Source organism: Hirundo rustica, chromosome 1, assembly GCF_015227805.2.
Source record: "Hirundo rustica isolate bHirRus1 chromosome 1, bHirRus1.pri.v3, whole genome shotgun sequence".
NCBI classification, from domain to species: Eukaryota; Metazoa; Chordata; class Aves; order Passeriformes; family Hirundinidae; genus Hirundo; species Hirundo rustica.
This window is the reverse complement of record NC_053450.1, coordinates 93,612,106-93,634,735: the sequence shown is the minus strand read 5'-3', so window position 1 is coordinate 93,634,735 and position 22,630 is coordinate 93,612,106. Positions and strand designations below refer to the sequence as shown.

Sequence of the window (22,630 nt, the reverse complement as noted above, 5' to 3'; positions counted from 1 at the left end):
CTCTTCCATGACTCTGCCTTTGTGAAAACAATGTGTTCAAATATTCTCTGCATGAGTTCTATGAAAGGCCAGTGAGCTACCTTGGGCTTTTCTAAGGCAGCAGATGTCCAACTACTTACTAAAACATACAACAGATAAACTTGGACAAGAAGGTATAGAAGAGGAAAATGGATTTTCATGAATTTTTATCTAAAAAGACAAAAACCCCGAGCAATAGCTGTAAAGGCATTATCTCATTCAAGAGTTCTTCCAGTTAAAGCAAGATTTTAGTTTATATTAATTCTAATCCAAACTTTCTCTCTTTCTGACACAGAAATAAAATCAATAATTTACTGTGCAACCACAAAAAGACTTTATATTTAATTTGACCTTGCAAATATAAAACCAAAACATTTTAACCTTGTGTACTACAGCTAACTGGAAGTGAATTTTACTTCAGAAGATACAAATTTAACTTTAGATTAACTGCCTCATCAAGCAAGAATAAATTAAAAACAAAACAAAACAAAAGGCCCACACAAAAAAACTCAAACCCACAAAATAAAATTAGTACTGAGATTTATCTATAAAACCATATGTACAAAGTTGAAGGCTATGAAAAAAAAAGTATAAAACATTTGAAAATCACTGCTATGGCTTTAAGTCAAAGAAATACAGGCAGGAAGCTCCCCTTTAACTAAGAGCAGCATGTCAGGGCAGTGTCAGCTGTTCTCTTCTGCTTTGAAAGGTTTTGTGCACGCAAACATGGAGATGATTTGAAACAACTGAAATATGACTGTAAAAAAACAGGTAGATGGTGAGTCAAACCTCCTTGGGATTCAGGATTAAGGAGAAGCGGCCAACTAATTACACATTCTGTTTATTTTAGCTGAAGGAACAATGAAGGTTTTACAGTTGCTACATTCATCACACATTTTTCACTGTTATATGGCAAACAATATTTATGTCTTTCCTCCAAGTGAAGCAGACAGTGAGTCTGGTAGGACTGTTTTTTCTTTCCTTAAGCATTTGTTTCTTTACTTGCTGTTTTTCTCATATATAAGTCTCTTGAGGTATATTTGAAGGCACATTCACCTTGGTATTCATAAACAGTCTTTATATGAGGCACACCATTTACAAGGGCATTTCCTCATTCCCATCACTTTTTGAGGAAAGGGGCCATTGACTATACACATATATATTTTTTTTTTTAATAAATGTTTAACTGACTGTATTTGCAACATTTTTCCTTCCATCATTAGCACTTTTTTCTAGGTTTCTTGTACCTGGAATATTTCATTGAGAGCAGAGAGAGCATGTAACATACATAGGCACAAGTTCTACTCTACAGAATACTTTAAAGAAAAAACAGTAAAAGAAAGCAATACCCTTTCGTGGTTTTTTAGAACAGGAGATCCAATTGTATTCAAGGAGCAATTTTTTCTGGACCCCAGAGGGAAACTTTTCCATGGTCAGGATGTGTGCAGCATGCTGTGAAAAAAACAGCTGAGCTCTGCCCCATGGTGCATGCATGTGGGGTTCTCATCATCTGAAGGGACAAAAGATTTACTCATTATCCCTCCTTTAATTCTATTCTATAAAAGCAGCTATCAGCTAGCAGCTGATCACTGTCAGACCTTCTTATGGATATCCAGAAAGAGCCTTGCACCATCTCCACCTCTCTCTCACCCTCCCTGCTCCACTGTGAACAGCACAAGTGGGCATGCAGAGCAAGAAAATCACATCTGAGAAGACATCTTCTTATCCTCCAAAACAATCTACTCCTTCACCATTTCCTGTATTAAATTCTTACAATATTTTTATATTTACAGAAACAATGATGGATTTCTTTCACTTGTGTAAGAAAAACAATAATACCAAACAGACATTTTGAGGATGAAAATGTACTCACAAAATTTCCAGAAAAGAATTTTAAGTAACCAGTAAAAGTCATGTAGATAATTATGGCCCCACCTTCTAATTCTGTAAGCTAGCCTATGTTCAGTTTTTAAGATACAGTTTGCTGTCATTTGGTACATAAATCCAAGCAATTGGGATTCATGGCTTCACACACTGCTCTCATTATGCATGTTCACTGCAAATGCTTGCAATGTGGATATCACTTTCTTAAAATAGAGTGTTTGAAAATAATTTAGTCTTTTACATGAGGTCACCTTTTCTCAAGGCACAGTGTAATTTTTAATTAATGCTGGAGATCCTGTATCTCTGACAGAAAGATTATGATTTATGCAGATTTTATAAAAACACTTAAAATTAAAAAATTAAGCAGGTGCTTCAAGTTTCTGCAGACATGTGTAGACCTTTGGTTACAATTTTTAAGTGCCTATTCATTAGGCCCCTCATAGGACAAAGCTGTGCACAGAGCCAGCTGGCTTTCAGGTACTTCTGCTGCTGTCCAATGTATTTAACTGTGCAAGTGGTGCAGCATAATAATTCACAGGATGAGACCATGAGTATAGTTACACCTTAACAAAACTGAAGATGACAAAAATGTTTCAAAGTGGAAAAAGCAGCAGTAAGACAGTCACATAAACATTATTTCACTAGGAACTCTGGGAAAAAAATCCACCCTAAATGAATCTCGTTTATATGAAAGAAAAAGGGAAGGCTGCATTCGAAAAATTATCCAGTAATTTCAAACCTCACCATGCTGAAATTAAAATTAAAAAAATACCTAAAAGACACTGCTCACAACATACCACAATCAAAGCATTTAAAATACAAAACCAAACAGAAATCCACTTTAATCCCTCCCCCTGTTCCCTGATCATTAGAATACCTTTAAAGTCTTCAGATGTAAAATAATTATTGTGGATACAAAATACTGTGATTATTAAAAAGATTTGTTGCTATATAGCGTGTTTATATACAGACTTGTATTTGTGGCATAGCACCGCACAAGCAGCAATAAATCTGAAATATTTATATACACACAGTTAGGTGTAAGCCCAAATTTACACCCCCAGAGACAAGGGATATCACTCCTAACAGGGCCTCACTTGGAACTGATCCAGCTTTTGAACTGTAGATTAAATACTCTTTTTATTTTCTTGGGAAAATAAGGTAAAATTTATCATATTCAGGCAAGAACAGAATGGCAGGGTTCACAGGACAGATGGTGCCTTAGTACTACAGCAGTTGTCACTTTGTTGTTCACTGCTGAGGAAATACAGCAGAACAATAACTTTGGACTGGTATTTGACGTAGACACACAAATACATGTCAGCCAAGTCTTCTCCATACACTCATACATCCTCACATGCCTGTTATTTTTCCTATGAGATGCAAATTCCTTTTGCCTCCCACAAATAAGCTGCTAGCAATTTTTAATTCTGGATGATTTATAGGTTTTAGCTTAGAATCAAAAGCTATCTTACTTTCCAGAATAAAATGTGCTGATACCTCATTTGAAGTATTTCAGTGGAACTGGGATTTTGAAAGACTGTGGGAGAGGAGACTGCTCCTCAAAAATCACAACTGCCACAACAACACACACACAAATATTGAAAATTAACTTTCTCTTCTCAATGGCTTTTTTTTTTTTTTTTTTTTTTTTTTTTTGAAATTATGTTCTCAGAATCAGGTAAAGGAAAAAAATAAACCAAGGCCCTACAGAGCTCTTTCTAAAGATAATTTGGAGAGCATTCTCCACAGAAATGACATATATGTATGTGATACAGTCGCATATTATCTACCAATAAAGACAAAATAGCTTTCTTGGCAATTACATTATCCTATTTCAATATGAATAACTGCATTACTTTGATTTAGATATGAGGCATTACAAAGGTTTTACACTAAGTAGTTTCGCCTTGTATACTTCCACAAAATGTTTTGACCTACAGACCCAATTTCTTACCAGACACGCTGAGCTTGCACAGTGTGCACAGCTGCCAACCATTTCTCCTATGCTACATACCCTCAGAATCCAATCCATACAGAGCTTCCTCCCCCCTTAAAACTATGCACATCCCAAGAAAAGGAACTTCTCAAAGACAGTATTTATAAAGGAGTTGGTTTAAAAGCATCAAAAAGCCTGTATGTAGTTTCAAGGAACAGAGAATCCTTTGTAATAATTTAGAAAATCTTTGCATGTATACTTTATTATTATATCAAATTCATTCAAATGCTGTGGATTTTTAAATACAAACATACAGAAATTTAAAAAATAAATATCAAGGGTATCTGATTCCCAAATTCAAACATCCTAAAATAATTTTACATTAGCTTCTGATACAAAATTGTTAATAATCAGAGCAAGAGCAAAATCAGATATCAGTATATTAAATACTCCTGGAAAGAAGTTCATTAAAGGTCATCTAATTTGCTGATGTGTTACTGGAAAGCTTCATAAAGAATGGAATATTCATATAGAAGCAGGTAAAACTGAACAGATTATAGAGTATTTATTTACTCCTTACATTTCCTTCAATACAGGGAGTGATGATAAAACTAAGAAAGAACATAACAAAAATACAACCCAAAATTTCAATTCCTCCATCCTTCCTATTGAAACTGAAGCAAAAAACACAGTGGCCACAGGCAGCATCACTACAGCAACACAGAGGGCCTACAGAATTAATTGACTGCACTGACTTCAGGAAGCTAATTCATTAAACCTGGATGGACTAAGATAAGATTGACTGGAGCTGAAAAGGCAGGCCTTGCATTTCAGAAAATATGGTAATACAATGTTTCTGAATATTGAACTGCTTACTGAAAGTCAAAACCACCAGTAATCTGTATGACACAAGTTGTTGTGGGCTGCTGTCCTAAGGTGTCATATAGAAACTTGGAAGGAGATGAAAGGAGATCTACCATAAAAATGTTTCACTTGTTAGGGATTTTTATCAACCATCCTGCAGGCCCTGATCTCACCCTTTGACACTACATCCCAATCTTTGAATGCCAATATCAAGGTTTTTTCCATCTCAGGAAGAGATTGGCATATTTATTTTACCTTTCTCTCCATGTTTTGAAGTGTAACATAGATCACGTATTCTGTAACACAGAACATCTTGCTCATATCTGACAAAGCTAAGAGGATCCTTTTCAGAATGCTGCTATGAGCAACCGTCTTTTGCACTGCAGACCTTTGTTATCAACAGTGTGTTGGGTGGCTCCAGCTTCTACAAGCCTGAACGGTGATGCTGTTATTCCAAGCTGGAGGCTGGGTAATGAGAACACCAGGGAGGAGCATGCATACTGAAGGCTTCTCCTAAGCTTGAGGATACAGGCTTTTATGAACAGCTTAGGAGAAGATACTGACTATGCCTGTTGGCAAGACTTCAACTTTTTAACTCCCATAATGTCTCTGAGGTGAACTTAAATTACAATGATTCAGGCAAAATAAGGTGGCAATTCTGTATCTGTGAGGCCACAGCAAAATTACTCAAGATCAGTTGCTGATTTATTAGAGAATTGTAATTCAACACTGGGCACAGTTTGGTCAGAAGTGTGGCCATGAAGATTTTTTTTAACATCATCCTTGTCAAGCAAATGAAGATGACGCTTTTGTAATAATAATTAAGTAGGTTTTCTTTATCCTAATTTTCAGCATCCATACTTAAGTTAACACAGATTAATGGTGAATTATGGTTCTCTTAACCTGATATGTGTATTCTAAAAAGCTGTGAGACCATAAAAAAACAGACAGGACTTGTTTTAAAAATAAATGTACAAGAATACAAGAACGTGTTAGAGGGGGACAATAGAAAAAGTAGAGTTTTGTATAAAACTGGAAATGAGCAAATGTGAGACAGGACCTGCATAGTGCTAGACCTTAGAAAACTTTATACCTTTATTAAATACAGTGATTGAATTTTCTAAAATATTCCTCAAAAACTATTTCTTACTATAGTATGTCAAACAACATTCTAACATGCCATTAGCTTGAACCCTAAGAACAGTTTTAAATTAAAAGAATTCATGCCAGATACCTCAAAAGAAACCTCGTCTACTCTACAGAGAGACATTATCAAGCCAGGCATAAATAAAATTAGAACAGGAAATTTTGCTTTAGCTAGTGTTATGGATGAATGGTGCTCCACCTTCCTGCTATGTTATACATGGAATTCTTCCATATCTCAGTCTCTTAAGGTATTATTTTCACATGGAAAGCACAGGTGTGTTTGTGTATATACATATAAGATACCAGAGTACCTGCAAGCTCTGAGAATGAGACTACATGAGGAAAAGTGAGAGAAAATAGGACTAAAAAATTAAAACGTGAAACGGAACCCCCCACAATAATTCAATTCATAGATGTCAATGAAAACTTGGTGGCTGTGATACTCCCACAGTATTCAACAGGAGAGGAAGAGAGGAACACCTCAGAAAGCCACGCTAGTGAGACCAGCAAATATTGGATTTGAGGACAGAACAACTGCGCTCACTTGATTTCTTATTAAGAGTATAAAGCATTGCTGTCCATTCACCATTTCATGGAGTGTTAGATCCATAGGTGCAAGGGAATTCAGGGCTGCTTCTCATCCTGTGGTCTTTGAAACTTTAAAAGGTGGAGATGAAGCAGCTTCTGAAAGCTAACAACTAAGCTCATTGCTTCAATGTCACAGAGTAAATAACACAGGCCAAATTTTCCCATTAAGGTGAATTGTAAACTATGACAGAATGAAAACAACCTAACGAGAAGGTGTATAGATAATTGCTTTATTTATAAATTAGAAAACCAAATAAAACCTGGAGCACTGAACAACTGCATGTTGGCTGCTTAGTTCCATATTGGGAGATTCAATTTTGCTAATCCAACAACATAATACCCTAAATATGCTGTTGTCAAACTCTCTCAGAAGCTTTCAGATACGGCCAATTACTGACTTTTATATATTGCATCTATAATTCAGGTTACTATTTTTTCCCTTAAGATGTGAATTTCAATATGAAAATTTTAAGATGTTCTGCACATATAGAATTTAAAATCCGATGATATTCTGTTCCAGAGCATGGTGCTAATAACACCAAGGGTGCAGGTTCAATCCCCGTACAGGTCATTCACTTAAGAGCTGTACTCTATGGTCCTTGTGGGTCCCTTCCAAATCAGAATATTCTTTGATTCTTGGATGTCATGCTATGTTTATAAAGGAACAAGGACAACTTCTTTTATAAAGAAACAAGGAAATGCAGCGTATAAAAAAAGCAGCAGAAAGAAATTTGAAGATTCACTTGAAACACCTGAGATGCAATTCAAATGCTTTAGACAAGTCCATTGTTCTTAACCAAACATCATAGTAAAAAATCCCTCCATAAGGCAGTGACTATAAACAGATGATAGAAAGCAAAATAAAGTTAAAACTAGAAGTAAAATTGAAATATGGGCATTCAGAAGTAAAAATTTATTTACAGACTTATGTAACTCAATCTGCATGAGGGGCTTGTTGCACTCTTTTGTATGATTAGAACTTAAAAGAATCAAATACACAAACACATACAATCATGCACTTTTCAACATACATCATTAAAAAAATCCTGTCTAAATTTTCATCATTCTGAATATGATTAATGCAGCCTATCAGAAGCCAGATGGTGCAAACCCAGAGCCATCAATCAAAATGAAAAGACCACTGTGTGCTATCCCAAGCGATGTGCTCTCAAATGGAATTTCTGGTCACAGATCCTAACGCACGATGTGCAGGGGAAGCCATAAACATCGTGGCACTGCCCCTAAGGAACAGACACAAACACAGCAGGCTTTGTTAGGCAAAAAAAAAAAAAGTAGAATTATTACTTGCTGCTGTAGGCTCCGACTGGGAAAGGCTCTGCAAGCCAAATGTAAGTACTTTAAATAAAAAATTAAAAGCAATGCCTTTAATGAGTTTAATAATGTTTGCACTGATGACAGTACATGTCAAACGGTGCACTTGCCATTTGATTTAATATGGGATCATGCCATACATAAACAAAGCAGCTGCCACTGTCTGTCTGACACGTGAATTGGTATTTAATATCTGTTCCCACACAGGACTTACAAATGGTTCATGTTTTTAGCTTTATATTACACATTTTCTGCAAATGTTATACAGAAAAGAAAGGTTGAGGTTTGCAATGGAAAACGGTGATGGCTTACATCTTGTAAGGTTCTGTACCAAGCAGGCCTAGTACTTAAAAAATCAGCCTGTAAAAATAAAAGGCATGAAGAAACATAATTCAGCATACCACACCATACCCAAACTTCACAAACAATGCTATCAATATTAAAGGAGATGCAAAAACAAGCAGCAGTAATAACACGTAAGTGTTTTTACCTGGAACCAGCAAGACAGCAAGAAATAAAGGAACTGTTAGCATGACTGCTTTTTATTGCAGCATGAAGTGTTTTTCACAGCACTCCTCCTACATGTGTTATTTAAGAGAATATATCAAATATATCAACTTTCACAGAAATATATTTCGTAAAAAAATAAATCTCACATTCTGTTTTAAAGACCTGCATAAATTACCTGCATATCCATCTCTTTTTCTATAAGGCTTGGAGACTAGGTATGACTGTCACGATTGCATGAGAAGTGGGTGGAAGAAAAATTTAATATGACAGAGCAGCATTTATATAAGGTAAATTGTCATCTTTTAAGATCGACTTCTTATTTGCTTTCAGTGGTATTACACACATATCACGAAGAAACTGTAATGCTTTTGTTCCTTTAAGGAGATATATCCCCCCCCATTTTCATTCTGATGATCATGAGATACCAAGCTTTAAATTCATCATTAGCTCCACAACCACCTTATACTTCACATAATGCAAATCAAAGATAGGTAGTACCTAGAATCACAGGAAGAATCTACAGTGTCTTGGAAAGATGTTTTTTTGGATATTGGAATCTCATCAAAATTTTAACTTATAAGAAAATTCTAGAAAAGATGGTACCATATAAGCCTCTCATACTGGAGCCTTTCCCTCAAAAAATGCATGGAAAGATGTATAGTTTCTTTTATCCCTCTTTGGATACAGTTTTTTGGATGAGAAGTCTCACATGTTCTTAAAATACCACAATACAAAGAAAAAAATTCTATGAAAAAAATTAATATGTCATATTAAAGGAATGAAAAAGGCTTCATTAAGGTGCACTTATAATAAAATTCAGATTTGTACCTCTCTTCCTACTGATAGCACCACGCCTTCCTTCTGATACACTGAAGCTCAAGTACAGCTGAAATGGAATCGTGTTTAAGATGCTTCTTTCACCCCAAACTGGGATCCAAACCTCCATGGCATGTCCACATGGCAGGCTGAACTCAAAGTCTAATGACTCGGAGTCTCCATCCTTGCCCAAGGTTTGAAAGTCTTTCAAGCCTACTGTAATTCACACAAGTAGTAAATGTTAGTATCTGGGATATGTAACAGGATGTTGGCAATTTTGCTGTAAACATGCATACAGTGTCATCAGAAAGCCGACATCATACAGCACTCATCCCACAATTCTCAAAAAGGAAGAGCAATTGGTAGAAGCCACAGGAGGCTCATCTAATTACATCTACATACAACCACTCTCTCCTCTAAGATCATGAGAGGTTCCCTCCAACGCAGTGTACACTGAGTGCAAAACCACCATTTGCAGAGAATCCTATCTTTCACACACAGCGAAGACAATCACCTAGATTATGCATGGGAAATCCACATGGTTTGCTGGCAGATTCCGAGACTCCTCCTCCAGCTGCCCTTCAATGCAGAGCTCTTGAGCTCACACTGACAGTGGCCAAACTGCACTGCATGAAAAGACAGCAGGAGAACTAGTTTCCTGTGTAGAGTAATCTAATGCCCAAATTATATCCATTGTTTTACATGGCCACTTTACTGAGACTTGTCTTTTCAACTGTATGATAACTCTTCATGCTTTTAAGTGGAATACAGTGCAGAGAGGAAATTATAACAAAATAAAAACTAATGGAGCGTTTCTAGTTCCAAGAGTTCAAATGACAGCAGAAGACAGAATAAGCAGCCAGCACTGACTTATTTGAAATGAAGAAAAATGTGATCTTATCCTTGTATGACTTGTGCAAAATATACCAGACTGTTTCTGGATGATACTTGGAATCAATCTCAAATCAAAGGTTTTGTTAATTGTGGGGTTTCATGCACGTGTGTATGTGCATATAATGCAAGTTTGTGCAGAAGATTATACCTTATTATCAAACAAAAAGTCAAAAACTCCACACCTCCTTCACAACTTTATGTCAAAGGGTCAATAAAACACTATTTTAAACTGGAATAACAAAGCAAAAAAAAAATAAACGGAATATCCTCACTCCCATGAAAGAGAGCAAAAATCTTACCCAAGATTTGGGGTACCAGACGATTAGATATTCCAGTAGTAAAAGTACTGATGCCTACTTGATTAACACCTAAAATTTTAAATACTATGTCAAATTAATTACTGTACACAGTTTTCCAGTGAGATGATGGGGATCAGAACATAAAGACAGTTACCAAATCTATTAGTGAAATTCCCAAAACTTGGGTCTCTTAGCAAGCACTTAGGTAAAATCAGGCAAGACCAAGGGCTTGGTCATATGAATATTTACATAAATAGCAAAATTTAAATAATGAGAAACTTTTCTACCACCTCTGTGGATGCGTTTCCACAACACTGTGCTCATGCACAGCTACACTTGATGCACTGACACCTTCCCCTCTCACAGGTACTTTAATGCCATGACAAAATACAGCTCAATACTAAGGGGCTCCAAAAAGAGGAAAAAATCAAGAAAAACAGAAGAGCAGGTGAACAAAATAGAATGAGAATGTAATGTTAATACTTGAAGGAGATATTAAAGAAAGAATAGTTAGCTAGAAAGAAACAGAAAAAAACAAAGTAGACTACATGAAGGAAAAACCTTTTTAATTTTTGAGGGGAGAAATGGCAACAGATTAAAGAAGGAGGGGTTGGAAATGGAAAAAAGTTAGAGACAACTAGAAAATCCAATCCACTACAAACTGCAAAGCCAGAGAGACAGAGGCCAAATGTAGTGTTAAGGAACAGAGAAGGAAAGATACCTGAATTTTAAATGCCCATGCTAGTTATACACTCCATCACATTTTGATGTGATTTTGATACTAACACAAGATTTAAGGACTCTTTAGAAAACTGTAACAGGGTCAAGCCTGTTTACTTTTTGTGATGTCAAGGTTTTCAGCAACTAATTTGAAAAAACCTAAAACACCTTTTTTGTGTGTGTTTTTGTCTCAGTATCAGATCAATCAATGATGGACAAGGTACATAAATGATACAAGACATGTAGCAAAAAGTAATGTCTTTCTCCAGAAAATAACAAGAGGATTAATATGCATCAAAGAATCTGCTTCACTTGAGTTCATATGGCACGTATTTAATGCCACTATAAAACTTGTCTCTCATTTTATGTTGCAATATCTTTTTGGAGGTAGAATATCCTTATTTCAGGCAATCTACTACACCAGGTAGCAGTTGCATACTGCACCACGGAGAAACCCTGAAGTAAATAACCACTATTTTCATAGCTGTTTAGGAAATGTTTTTACATGGGGTGATGGATATATTTGGATTTCATGAGTTCATTTATTAAAACTGTTCTCAAGATCACAAATTAAGGTATTTCAATAATACATTGGTACCTGAGAAACCCTGTTCAACATCTAAGCACATACATCGACACACAGCACACGTACACCTTTGTGCATAGATGCAAACATGATTTACCAGACTATTACTAAACAATTTTTGAAAGGTCATTTCAAAGAGATATAAAAAATATCTCTCTATCCTAAAACAGGAAAAGCCTCCCTTCTGGAGTAGAGGTAACAATCACAAACAATTCATTTAGCATCAGACAAGGTTAGATGCTTTAAATGTCCAATTACAAAAAAAAAATTTGCAAAAGCAAAAGTTACTAGCATTAAATATGGTTTTGACCAAAATATTAATCATATATATTAATCATATATATAGTTGTCTGTATATACTCCAGGTTTTGTCTAAAACAAAACTAACCAAGAAAGCATTGGTTGCAGAGCAACAAATTCAGGAATTGGGTTCTTTGTTTTTTGATCTTCTGGATGTAATATGCACTTCAAATAAGACTGCAACTCTTTAATTGCAACTCTTTAATAACTTCAGCTACAGAATTAAGACAGAAAAAAAAAATATTTTTCTACAGCACATACAATGGAGAAGTAAGCCCTTTTGTTGCAGTGTTTGCCTTGTTTCTTTGCCTATTCTCTACAAACCCTGAAACAATTCCTGGTATATGAACAGCCCTTTCTAAACCATCTCTGTATTAGCTCGCTCTATGTTACAGATGGCACAAACTTCAACATAGCTTAGAGTTAAGTCAAGAATAAGCAGGAGGCAATTAGGTTGTCTTCACTATCATCAAGTAATGCTCAAGTGTGCCATTAGCACAAGGCCACTGAACAGCTCTTCCAAATAGAAATTGCTTTTCTCTTTAAGTGGTCTTCTTTGAAGCCTCACATCCTATCAAAAGCACAAAACAGCTTTATGCAACCTGCTCCAAAAAGCAGCTCTGAACATGAGAGAAGAGAATAGAAAAGAATGGATGTAGGTTACAATAAGAGTATTTCCATAAAAAAGTGGTCATATCTGACATCTGAGATATTAAATTAAACCCCAAAATCTATTTCAAGGCAGGAGAATAGCAAAAGGCTCTGGCCCTTTTCAGCAATAACCTAAAAAACCTTTTCATCTTACAAAACAGGAGGTTCTGAGCACCTCCTTTAGAAAATTCAGATCATGGCTTATATCACAGGCATTGCAACCTCACAGTTGCCTTACAATTTAGCACAATGCTGTTCTTGGAATAAATGGAAGTCAGGTTAAAGGGATTTTTGTTATTTTCCAGCATCACATACCCAAGTAATTACCAAAAAAAATCTGAAGGCTGACAGAGTACCGCAAAACTGCTTTCTTTTTTCTGGCTCAAAAGTAAAAGCTACACATTCACCGTACTTCCACCATACATCTTACAAAACACAGTTAAGAACTGAGAAAAATTACCATCCTGATGAAAAATAATAAGAATTGCTTGTGGTTTTCAGCAGTTCTGTAATCTCCCATTTCCAGTCTCCAAAAATCATCAAAACTTGGCTTACTTAAACAGGCTACTGCCATGCCTCACACGTAAAACAAACCACTTCCTAATGCCAGTAGCTTTTAAAGATGACAGCAGCAAACATAAGATGTCAAAGTCTGAGAGATCTGTAACTATGAACACAGAAAGATGTTAATCTCACCTGCCACATGTTTAGTGCTACAACTACATTTTAGTCCTTTACCAGCTACTCTCATAGCAATGTTTCCAACTCTACAAGTATCCAACATGTCAATTTACATGTCCTCTTATGAAACACATTGTCCCACAGTGCAGACACGTCTTCAAAAAATTAGTTTCAGGACCTAATTACAAGAGTAATGTGGTGATGTCTGCCATTATAAAGTTAGCCAACATCAGGCATTTTAGGTTTAGAGCGGTTTCTTTCAATAGAGATCAAAATTTCTTTTGCTCAATTTGGCTTCTTTGTGAAGGTGTCCCTGAACATAGGAGAAAAATGAAAGAAAGCAGCTTATCAGTAGGAAAACTGGCCCCAACTTAAGTGACTGACTTCCCATCTCCCCCTGTTTCTGCTGTTGAACTAAAGAGTCCTCATCTTGGTGAAGACATTTTTGCTGGTTCTCAGTGCCACCATCACACCCTCCATCCCTCTGCCTATTGTTCCCAGAAGCCACCAGAACAGCAGAGAGGTGGAAGGAATGCAGGACTTAACAGGTTATTTTTAATCAGATGCTAGCTGACTTCAAACCCTCACCCTTCACCTTACACTTGCTTTCCAATATTTTGTTTCACACACATGCCCATGATGATTCCTAGACAATGCCAGAGTCTTGGGCGTTGCTATGGTTAACATACTGTGTTATTGTCAATGAAAACCAATTAGAGCAAACACATATGCCTCTTAAGGCAGTGCCTAAACACATCCCACCTGTTTCACTGTGAAAATAGTTTCACCCTCTCCTTACCTGCAGCCTCTTACAATGTGTGGTAGCTTAATTTTCAAAAAAATTCTGACACAAAGTGTCAACTGTCCAGGAGAGCTAAAGAATTCAGCAGAAGAAAGCTCTGTTGAAGGAAACTGACACTAGATTATTTATTTTCCATTAAAAATAGGGTTTGTGTACTATCGAAATAATTTCTTGAAAACACCATAGGTTTCTAAGTGGCAGCAGCCATTAGTACCTTAAGAATAGTCTTACATAATCTTGTTATTTAATGTTCCATGGGAGAGTTATGCACATACGTACCCTTATCAGACAAGAAGACATAACCCTCTCCTTCCCAAAATTGCTTATGAGGCTAAGAACCAATGAAAAAAAAACCAAAACAACCAAACCAAACCAACAACAACAACAAGAAACCCACAAAACCCCCCCCAAACAAACAGAAAACCAAACCAAAACAAAAAACAACAAGAACAACAACAAAAAAGTCACTTAATTGTGTTTTTTAATACAATGGTCCATATATCTTGCCAAACACACAGGCATTGTTTAGGGGATTTTGCTCTTTTGAGTGCTTTAACATTTCCAGAACACACTAATAAAAAACATTAGAAGGATGAGGCTTAAAGTTTTTACAATTATTTTAGCAAAATTGCATCAATCACAGCACATTTTGGAATAGCAACTAATTTTTTTAATCCTGAGTACACCTTCAGTTTGGGAGAAAATATCTCAAAAAACTCTTTTCAAATCACATGAATGTTGACTTTATTTCTTACTGGGCTGAACACAGTATATGCTAAAATAAATCTCTAAAGCTATAAGACATGATTTTATCTTTTCATAGATCATGCCCTATTGTACAACAAGAGATTCAGACTGCAAAAGGCAGAAACAAAGAGGGAGCTGAGTTTTAAGCACAACTCTCAGGGGATTTCCCACTGTAACAGCCCTGTGCTGCCAGAGGCATGTATGGACATGCCTTAAGGTATCCCTGAGTACCCCCGCAACGAGGCAAAGCAACAAAATGTGGAGTAATTCTGTATACTGTGCTTACAATATGTAAAAACATTCTTTTGCAGAGCAAAAATTGAGGATTATAGTTTTAAACCACTCCAGGGCTGAACTGAATACTTAAACTCATCTTACAAAAAGAAGAAAAGAAACTAGGGCTCTGCACTTCTAAATTTGGCCATTAGGTGCACACTGAATCCTGAAACTCCTATTAAGCTTATAAAACCTGTTGATTTCACCAGGTAAACAACTACTTCAACAGCTTTAAAAAAAACTGAGTTGCAAATTTTAAGGAGCAAGGGTCATTTAGGAGAGAGCTCCAATTCGATTATTTCTGAGCTAAACATCTATTGCAAACAGAATAAAATTCTTACTGCGTGAAAAGTGAAAACTCACAGTGTACACACAAAAAACGTTCAGCCGGAATTACTTGTGTGCAAACATAATCTTTCATTAAATGAGCTCGTAGAAAACTGGCCAGAATATAGCTCCTCAATTATCTTCTCTTAGATTTTAAAACACTAAAGCTGTTGTTGGCACAGCTTTATGAGGATGTCAATTTTATCATCTTTTTCTGATGGTCCCAGAAAAAGATTAACTGTATTTAAAACTGGAGGTTAGCTGTGCTATTGCTAACTAGAGAAAAGTTACACAGCAATGAGAACTTGACTCTCAAGAAAGACTATATATATTTCTACTCTACATAAACATGAAAAAGCAAGTCTTTCAGTACAAGGAATGGCTTAATTTACAGACAGACTGCTATGTATTTGTACACATGCTAACTGAAGTAAATCTGAACAAATGGCAATCATTCAACTGGAACAAGATATTGCTCAGCATTTCCTAAGTAATTATTTAGTTTTGAGAATAATGGATTTTAGAAGATACTTATTTTAGCAACAACAAAAGAAAAAAACTGAGAAAAGGGAGTTCTTTGTATGTGTATGACATCAAGAATTCAATGTATTTGCTAGGCATTCAAGACGGAGGCTAAAATGAGCTTTGTCTGTGGCACAGTATCTGAAAGACCCACAGGTTCTGTAGTCAGAGGCTCTGTAAAGCACTATAGTAACACTAGGTTAAAGACAGCAGGATCAAATCTGCCTGGATATGGTAAGTTTATAACCAATGGGCAATTTTTGAGGTTGGCTGTTGAACGGTTTCATCTGAACAATGAGAAGGGCAACTAGATGTTAATTTATATTTGTTTAGGCATTAAAGAATACCGGAGCTCAGCTAATTCTCCCCCGATATTAGCAAAGTATCTCCTGCTTTTCCATCCCTTCTGCAGGAGGAATTTGAAAGCTCTGCCTCCTCTGCTGCTGAATTAAGGCCTCTGTTGATAAGAGATAAGACTCAACATCTGGAAGTGGAAGGGAAAGTAAATCCTTGTTTCCACCTCTATAGCGCTGGGTTTTCATCTGGGAATGAGGAACCACAAAGATTTAAACGTCTTTCAGGATGCTCTAATTTATACTAGATGGGCAAATATATATTGAGATAACATTTTCAGGGGAACAGTTACTGTTTCTAAGAGCTACTGGAATCCTGGCCATGCATAAATAGTAACAAGTCTAGTAAGGTAAGTATAGCTACTTCATCAAAACATCACTTCATGGTTTAGTGAGTGAAACATGACCATAGAAGAATGAACACTTCCTGATTTTCGGACTGATTTTTCTCCTTTCTATGAGAAATTCCATCATAAAAAGATAAAGTACTATCAAATCTTTGTAGCAAGTCCTGTTTCAACCCCTATAGTTCATGAGATTTTCACATCTGTTTTAACTACTACATAACAACTTACCATTAAGTTTTTTGTCTACCTATTTTTGAAAGGTTCTCAGACAAAAAAAAAAAAAAAAAAAAAAAAACAAAACCCACAAAGTAATAATCCTGGAAGCCACTAATTCCAACCACTCATGCCATGATCCTGCATCACCAACACTTTCACAAAGCCATAATGAAATCTCCTTTTTACACTTCCTGAAAAAAATCTACAGAATACCAATCAACACGTGCCCCTGCCCTGCCCTCAAATCCTTTGACCAAATCAGACAAAACAGATCTAGAGCAAAGCCAAGACACACCTCCACTAGAAATAACTGTATTCCCAACTAATGTTAGATTTAATACAAAAATTAAAAGCCCTCCCTTAGGCTGCAGCACTTGCGAAATTGGAAGCTGAGGTGGAAATTAAAAGCACAGAGCAAGAAATCTGCAGTAAGTTTGTTGCAGCCTACAAATAGGAAGTAGTTAGGAGAAAGAAAACCTTCACTGTCAAATGGAAAATAAGGAAAGGCCATAACTTTAATAAAAACTTTCACTTGTCCTTTCCCCTGCATTTGTACTCTGAGATATATACACAGAATGGGCTTGGAAACAACAAAGGAGTGGAGGTACAAAAATCACCCATCAAACAATTGTGTTACTTTGAATAATATATTAAAGGTCCTAAACAAAGATCAAAAGCGAATATATTTAAGCATTTATAGTCAATTCCACATTGCCTGATGACTAATTTGTAAAGAGTGCAGAAGTCCTCACAACTGCAGCCAAAGTCATTTGAGAGTACTTTGATATAATGCCACAAAGGATATGAGCAGGAAGACAGCAGGAGTTACAAATGGCCAAGTTCCATTATAAGAGCTAATAAAAGAATACTGGAATTTCCTTGTACTATGAATAAAAAGTGTTTTGTACAGGAGAATTAAGACATAGAGAGGAATATCCAAGTTTCTCGTTCATCAGGTGCATCTCCTTATTAGATCTTAATTGACTTACTATTACATTTACCCTAAAATGCCTCAATTCAAAAAAGCAACAATCTCATTCAAAATCTTAACACACTGGTTTTCTTAATTCTTAATATTTCTCTATTAATGTCATTTTCACAGGCATGAAATTAATTAATATCTGCTTTACCAATCTTTGTAAATAATGTGAGACTATTTATAAAAAAAGTACTAAGCAGAGATGAATTTAACTTGAAATTTGGTATAATTATTAAAGTTATAGAATATAACTGCTGTTTTTCAATGTTATTTTAAACTAAATTTTGAAGTGACTGGTAACTACAGAACTCTCACAGCAACAACCTGCCTGATAAATTTAATCCATTGATTTACACACTGTATTTCTCATTGACATATGTGTAATCACACATATATTGCATATATGTGCATGTGTTCATACAGAGATAGATGCACATTAGATAGATAACTTCTGCCACCCTCTTCTCCCAGATATAAAACCAAGCTCTTTTTTCCAATGTATTTGACATATGGCCAGGAAAAGAAGAGACAGAGTTCAGAACTTTCCTTTGAAATGTCTAAATAACAACAGAAATGTTTCAAATCTTTGTTTTAATGGATACTTGCAAAATCACTCACACTTCTCAGAAGCGGCAAAGACAGATATCTCATACTGCTGACAGGTTTTCAAAGGGTTTTGTGCACTTGTTAAAAGAATATGCCCACAGAGGCATCAAAGATAGGAGGAACACTATGAAAATAGTGTTTAAAACCGACTTAACTTCCCTTCATTCTGCTGCTTAATGCTCTCTTTTGCGTAACAGCTAGAAGAACCCCATGACACAGCCATAGCACAGAAATACTGTGATCGCTGTCTCTTGGTTCTACAAAATCTTTTTGTAACAACTTTAAGTTTTCTTTCTTTCACATTGCAATTAGAAAGGACCTTCTTTTTTTCCCCAGACGCTACAAACAAGGACCAAGTTATAATGATGATGTGTGTTTCTATTTCTTCTCCCACACAACCACCAGGCTGTCCACACAGCAGCCTCTCTGAATGATGCTTTTGTGATCAATAGATAATTCATTAGTATCATGTATCTCAAGGCCTAATTGACACAACAGGCTAAGCAACATACTCTAGGGTAACACAGTTCCTAAACAGAGAGGAAAAAAAGAGGGGAATCCAATACCACATGTGGCCACTTTGCAGGATTTTGTGCCAGTCTATCAATTATACTTCTATGAGGCTAATGCGAGTCATTGGTTCCACAAATCAGAAAATGCACCTTTTCAAGCTTGGCTTAAAGAAACAAAGAAACATGTGACAGCAGGAATTTAAGTAACATGCTCAGCGCTTTCGATTTTATCACATCTCAATTTTGCATTAAACAAGAAATAGAGTTACCACAAATGTTTGGAATTTTTCTTAACAACAAACAGAATTTTTTTTTCTTACCTTATGATCATATGGATTGTATGAATGAAACAGCTGGGATAGATCCTTCGTTCTCTGTTTTTTCTGTAAAGGAATAATAAGCCATATTAGAAAAGCTATGGGAGAAAGAGAGAAGCTACTGATTAAAAAAGCTGTACGCAGGTGCAAACACATTTTCTCACCACTTTATTAATGAAACTGTAGGTATGAAGAGCAATGTATGCAGATTAAGGGTATTAAATATTACAGGAAATAATTAACATATATATTAATCAGATTAAGGAAAATATCCTTAATAAATAATAAACACTAACATGTGGAACATCAGTGGAATGTGTAAACAATTCAGATTAGGATTAATTTTTGCACAATATATCATAAATAATATTTTAGAATACAGATAACAAAACTGAAAGATCAGGCTACAGTCTTGCAAAGACTTGTCTGCTATTCTAGCATGTACATGCAGTATTGCCTTATAGGAGGTTAGGTGTAAAGGTAGTCAGTTTGAAGAAGAATCATTTATTATCTGTCGATTTCTTTTGATGCTAATACTCATTGCCTTGATTCTGGAAAATTAATAGGTGATATATCATTTAATGCCAAGGTAAAGGAAAAAATAATTCCTTCTGTTCAGAGCACAGTTCAAAGACAAAACTTGCTTGATCCAGCTCCTACTGAATTTAGTCAAAGAACTTTCAGTGATTTCAGCTGATGTTAAATAGAATTTCTCAGCTGTATCCCATGGAAGGTGGGCAGGGAGAGGAGAAAAACACTCTTTGTCTATTAATGCAGGGATGAGTCACAAATTGGTTCAAAGTTTTATTATGTCAAAATCAATGTTTACTTATCTCATAGCTGGGGAAGGCAAAGCTTTGAATGTTGGAAAATGTGTAAAGGGGAGACAACTGCAAGAACTCCGTGCTTGTGGTCTGTACCAGTGTCTTATTTAGCCATTGTTTCTGTGAAAGTAGTTTTCCAGCTAAGCTGGAAAGATCTGTTTATGATACTAGAATGCTGGGAACTAAATAGACAGCTGTGTGACTGCAGCATTTATTTTAACTTCTGGAAACTATAGGGCAATGTAGTAATTTTTGATCATGCAACATGAACTATGTATTTTCTTTCTTTACGTAGTTTTTATTTTCACTGTAATGTTAAGCAACTTACAGTGACTTCTTTTCTGGTAGTACAGCTATAGACAGTCAAAGTACTTAAAATACTATAAAAATTATTTGGAGAAATGTGATAACAAATTAAAAAGAGTTATGAAAATGATTACTAAAAAGATTGCTTGAAAAAAACTAATTTAATGTAGCATCATGCAAGAAGAAAACAAAAGCACAAAATCCCACTAATCTTTCTAGGAAGAAAACCTTTCAAAATCCATAAAAATTCCAAGTCTTGCTCATTGTCACTGATGACTATTTCTCTTGTATTCACTTTGACTGCAATTACTTTAATAACACTCAATAAAATGGTATGACAGGAAACCATCCATCTTTCACCTTCAGACCAAAATGCTGGTTACACAGTTAGATGAAGAGTGAAGATGGCTTCCCTTACACAACACACTGACACAGTCCTCAACTTTTTGTTATTATATAAAATTATGGTTTCTTTTCCTACCTTTCCACAGAAGTTTTATTTTTTGTACAAAACAAAAACTCTCCTGACTGGGGAAATGCTGGGAATTCCTAACAGAGAAAAACATGAAACGAAACTTCTCAAGATGCAGATGAAGAAATGCCCCAAAACTCCCAGGATGCCCCACATGCTTAGCTGAGCTAAATCTAAACAACATTCGACTGTTTTGTATAGAATCTGAATATGCAGAGGTAAAAATGTCATAAGCACAGAGAGTTAAGGTTGCTTAGTGATAACTTCTGTCTTTCTACAACAGAAAGTACAGTTTAACTCAGATCTCTAAAAACCAGAAATATGTATTATTTCAAAACACAGACACAGGACAAGGAATTCATACTGCTCCTATAATAATCCCTTCATCTCCTACAGCTGGCATGAGTCACATGGTATGAATAATAAGTTTTTGAAATAAAATTAGCAGCATAGTTTGCAGCTCACCTCTGTGCAGTACAGAGCAGACGGTAAAGTAGGCTTCTCCATGTCTGGATGTTACCGTGGAAAATAAGAAATCCAAAAGCTCTTTCTCCTTTATCACCTCCAGTGGACTATTTCAATCCCTAAACTATCTATTTACACACATCTACTCAGAATTTCTTCCCTTAACATAGCTTCATACCCCTATTTATGTTCCCTCAGCTTAGTCCAATATCCCTATCAAGTACCATTGGATCAATATAAAAAGTTGTCTTCCCCACTCTTTCTCTTCAGTGTTCTGATTCTCCAGTCCTTTGTTCTGTACCAATAATGCTGCCAAAATCACATCGTAAAAAGCCACTCAAAAACCCTATCTGAACTTAGGCAAATGTACTATCTTATCATATTGTTCCACATGCAGCAGCGCTATTGCTTTCATGCTCACAGACCTACAGAGGATATATTCTAATTCTTTCTGGAAAAAAAAAAATCTATTTTCTTTCCAAATTAGCATGAAAAGACTTTCCAAGAGTCTGATGGCAACATCAGACTCATAACTTATTCCTGTACTTCCCTCAGGCTTGCCATAGAGTGATAGACGGTCCTTAGTTTGCAGCACTTAAAGAAACAAGTTCAGGGAGATGCAGTAGATAAAGACAGAAATTCGGATCCTATACTGACATGAGCCACTAAAAAATATATATGCATATGACTGTAAAAGCACATTTTCAGTTTTCTGTTTTAAAAAGTTGTAAAAATACCACATTATATAGGAGACAAAAGGAGACACTTTTTATATCCTTAGCAGGAAAAGTATGTGAACATCCAATGAAGAATGAATTAAAATGCTGCTGCAGGACTGAGTTAAATACTGTAAAACCGTATTTGCTTGTACAGAAGTATGCCAGGATAGAAGGTTTTCCTTAAATAAATCAATACTTTTTCTAGGTGAGTTATTTCAAGGTTGTTACTAAAATACACCTAAGCAATTAACTTCTGAAAAGACAGATAGTGTCCAAGATATTTGTAAAAATAAGAACCAGAAACCAACATCAACTAATGACATTTCTTAGGACAGAACACACAGACAATGTTAGTAGAGAGGAAACAAGACATTACCACAATTTCATTATTTCCCCCATCCTGCAAACAGATACGCAATGCAACTAACACACACTTTGCTCTATTTATTTCCTTTCTCTCTCTCATTTTGCTGGGCCTCAGATTTTTGATTACAGGGATTTATTAAAGTGATATGGGTCATATGTATATACATATTATATGTTTAAGGTATAGTAACAATAAAGGTTCCTTTGACAAGTCTGGAACTATACACCAATAAAGCTGAGTGAATG

At 35.7% G+C, this 22,630-nt stretch overlaps 1 protein-coding gene across 4 annotated transcripts in view; it reads right to left on the bottom strand.

Moving 5' to 3' along the window:
* CDKAL1 (CDK5 regulatory subunit associated protein 1 like 1) overlaps nt 1-22,630 on the bottom strand; it is a 396,407-nt gene that overhangs the window by 70,235 nt on the left and 303,542 nt on the right. For all 4 annotated transcript variants that reach the window (XM_040062031.2, XM_040062006.1, XM_040062012.1 and 1 more), the window contains one exon: nt 19,236-19,298. In XM_040062031.2, coding sequence (XP_039917965.1) covers nt 19,236-19,298 — 63 coding nt within the window. The remainder of the gene's footprint in view (nt 1-19,235; nt 19,299-22,630) is intronic.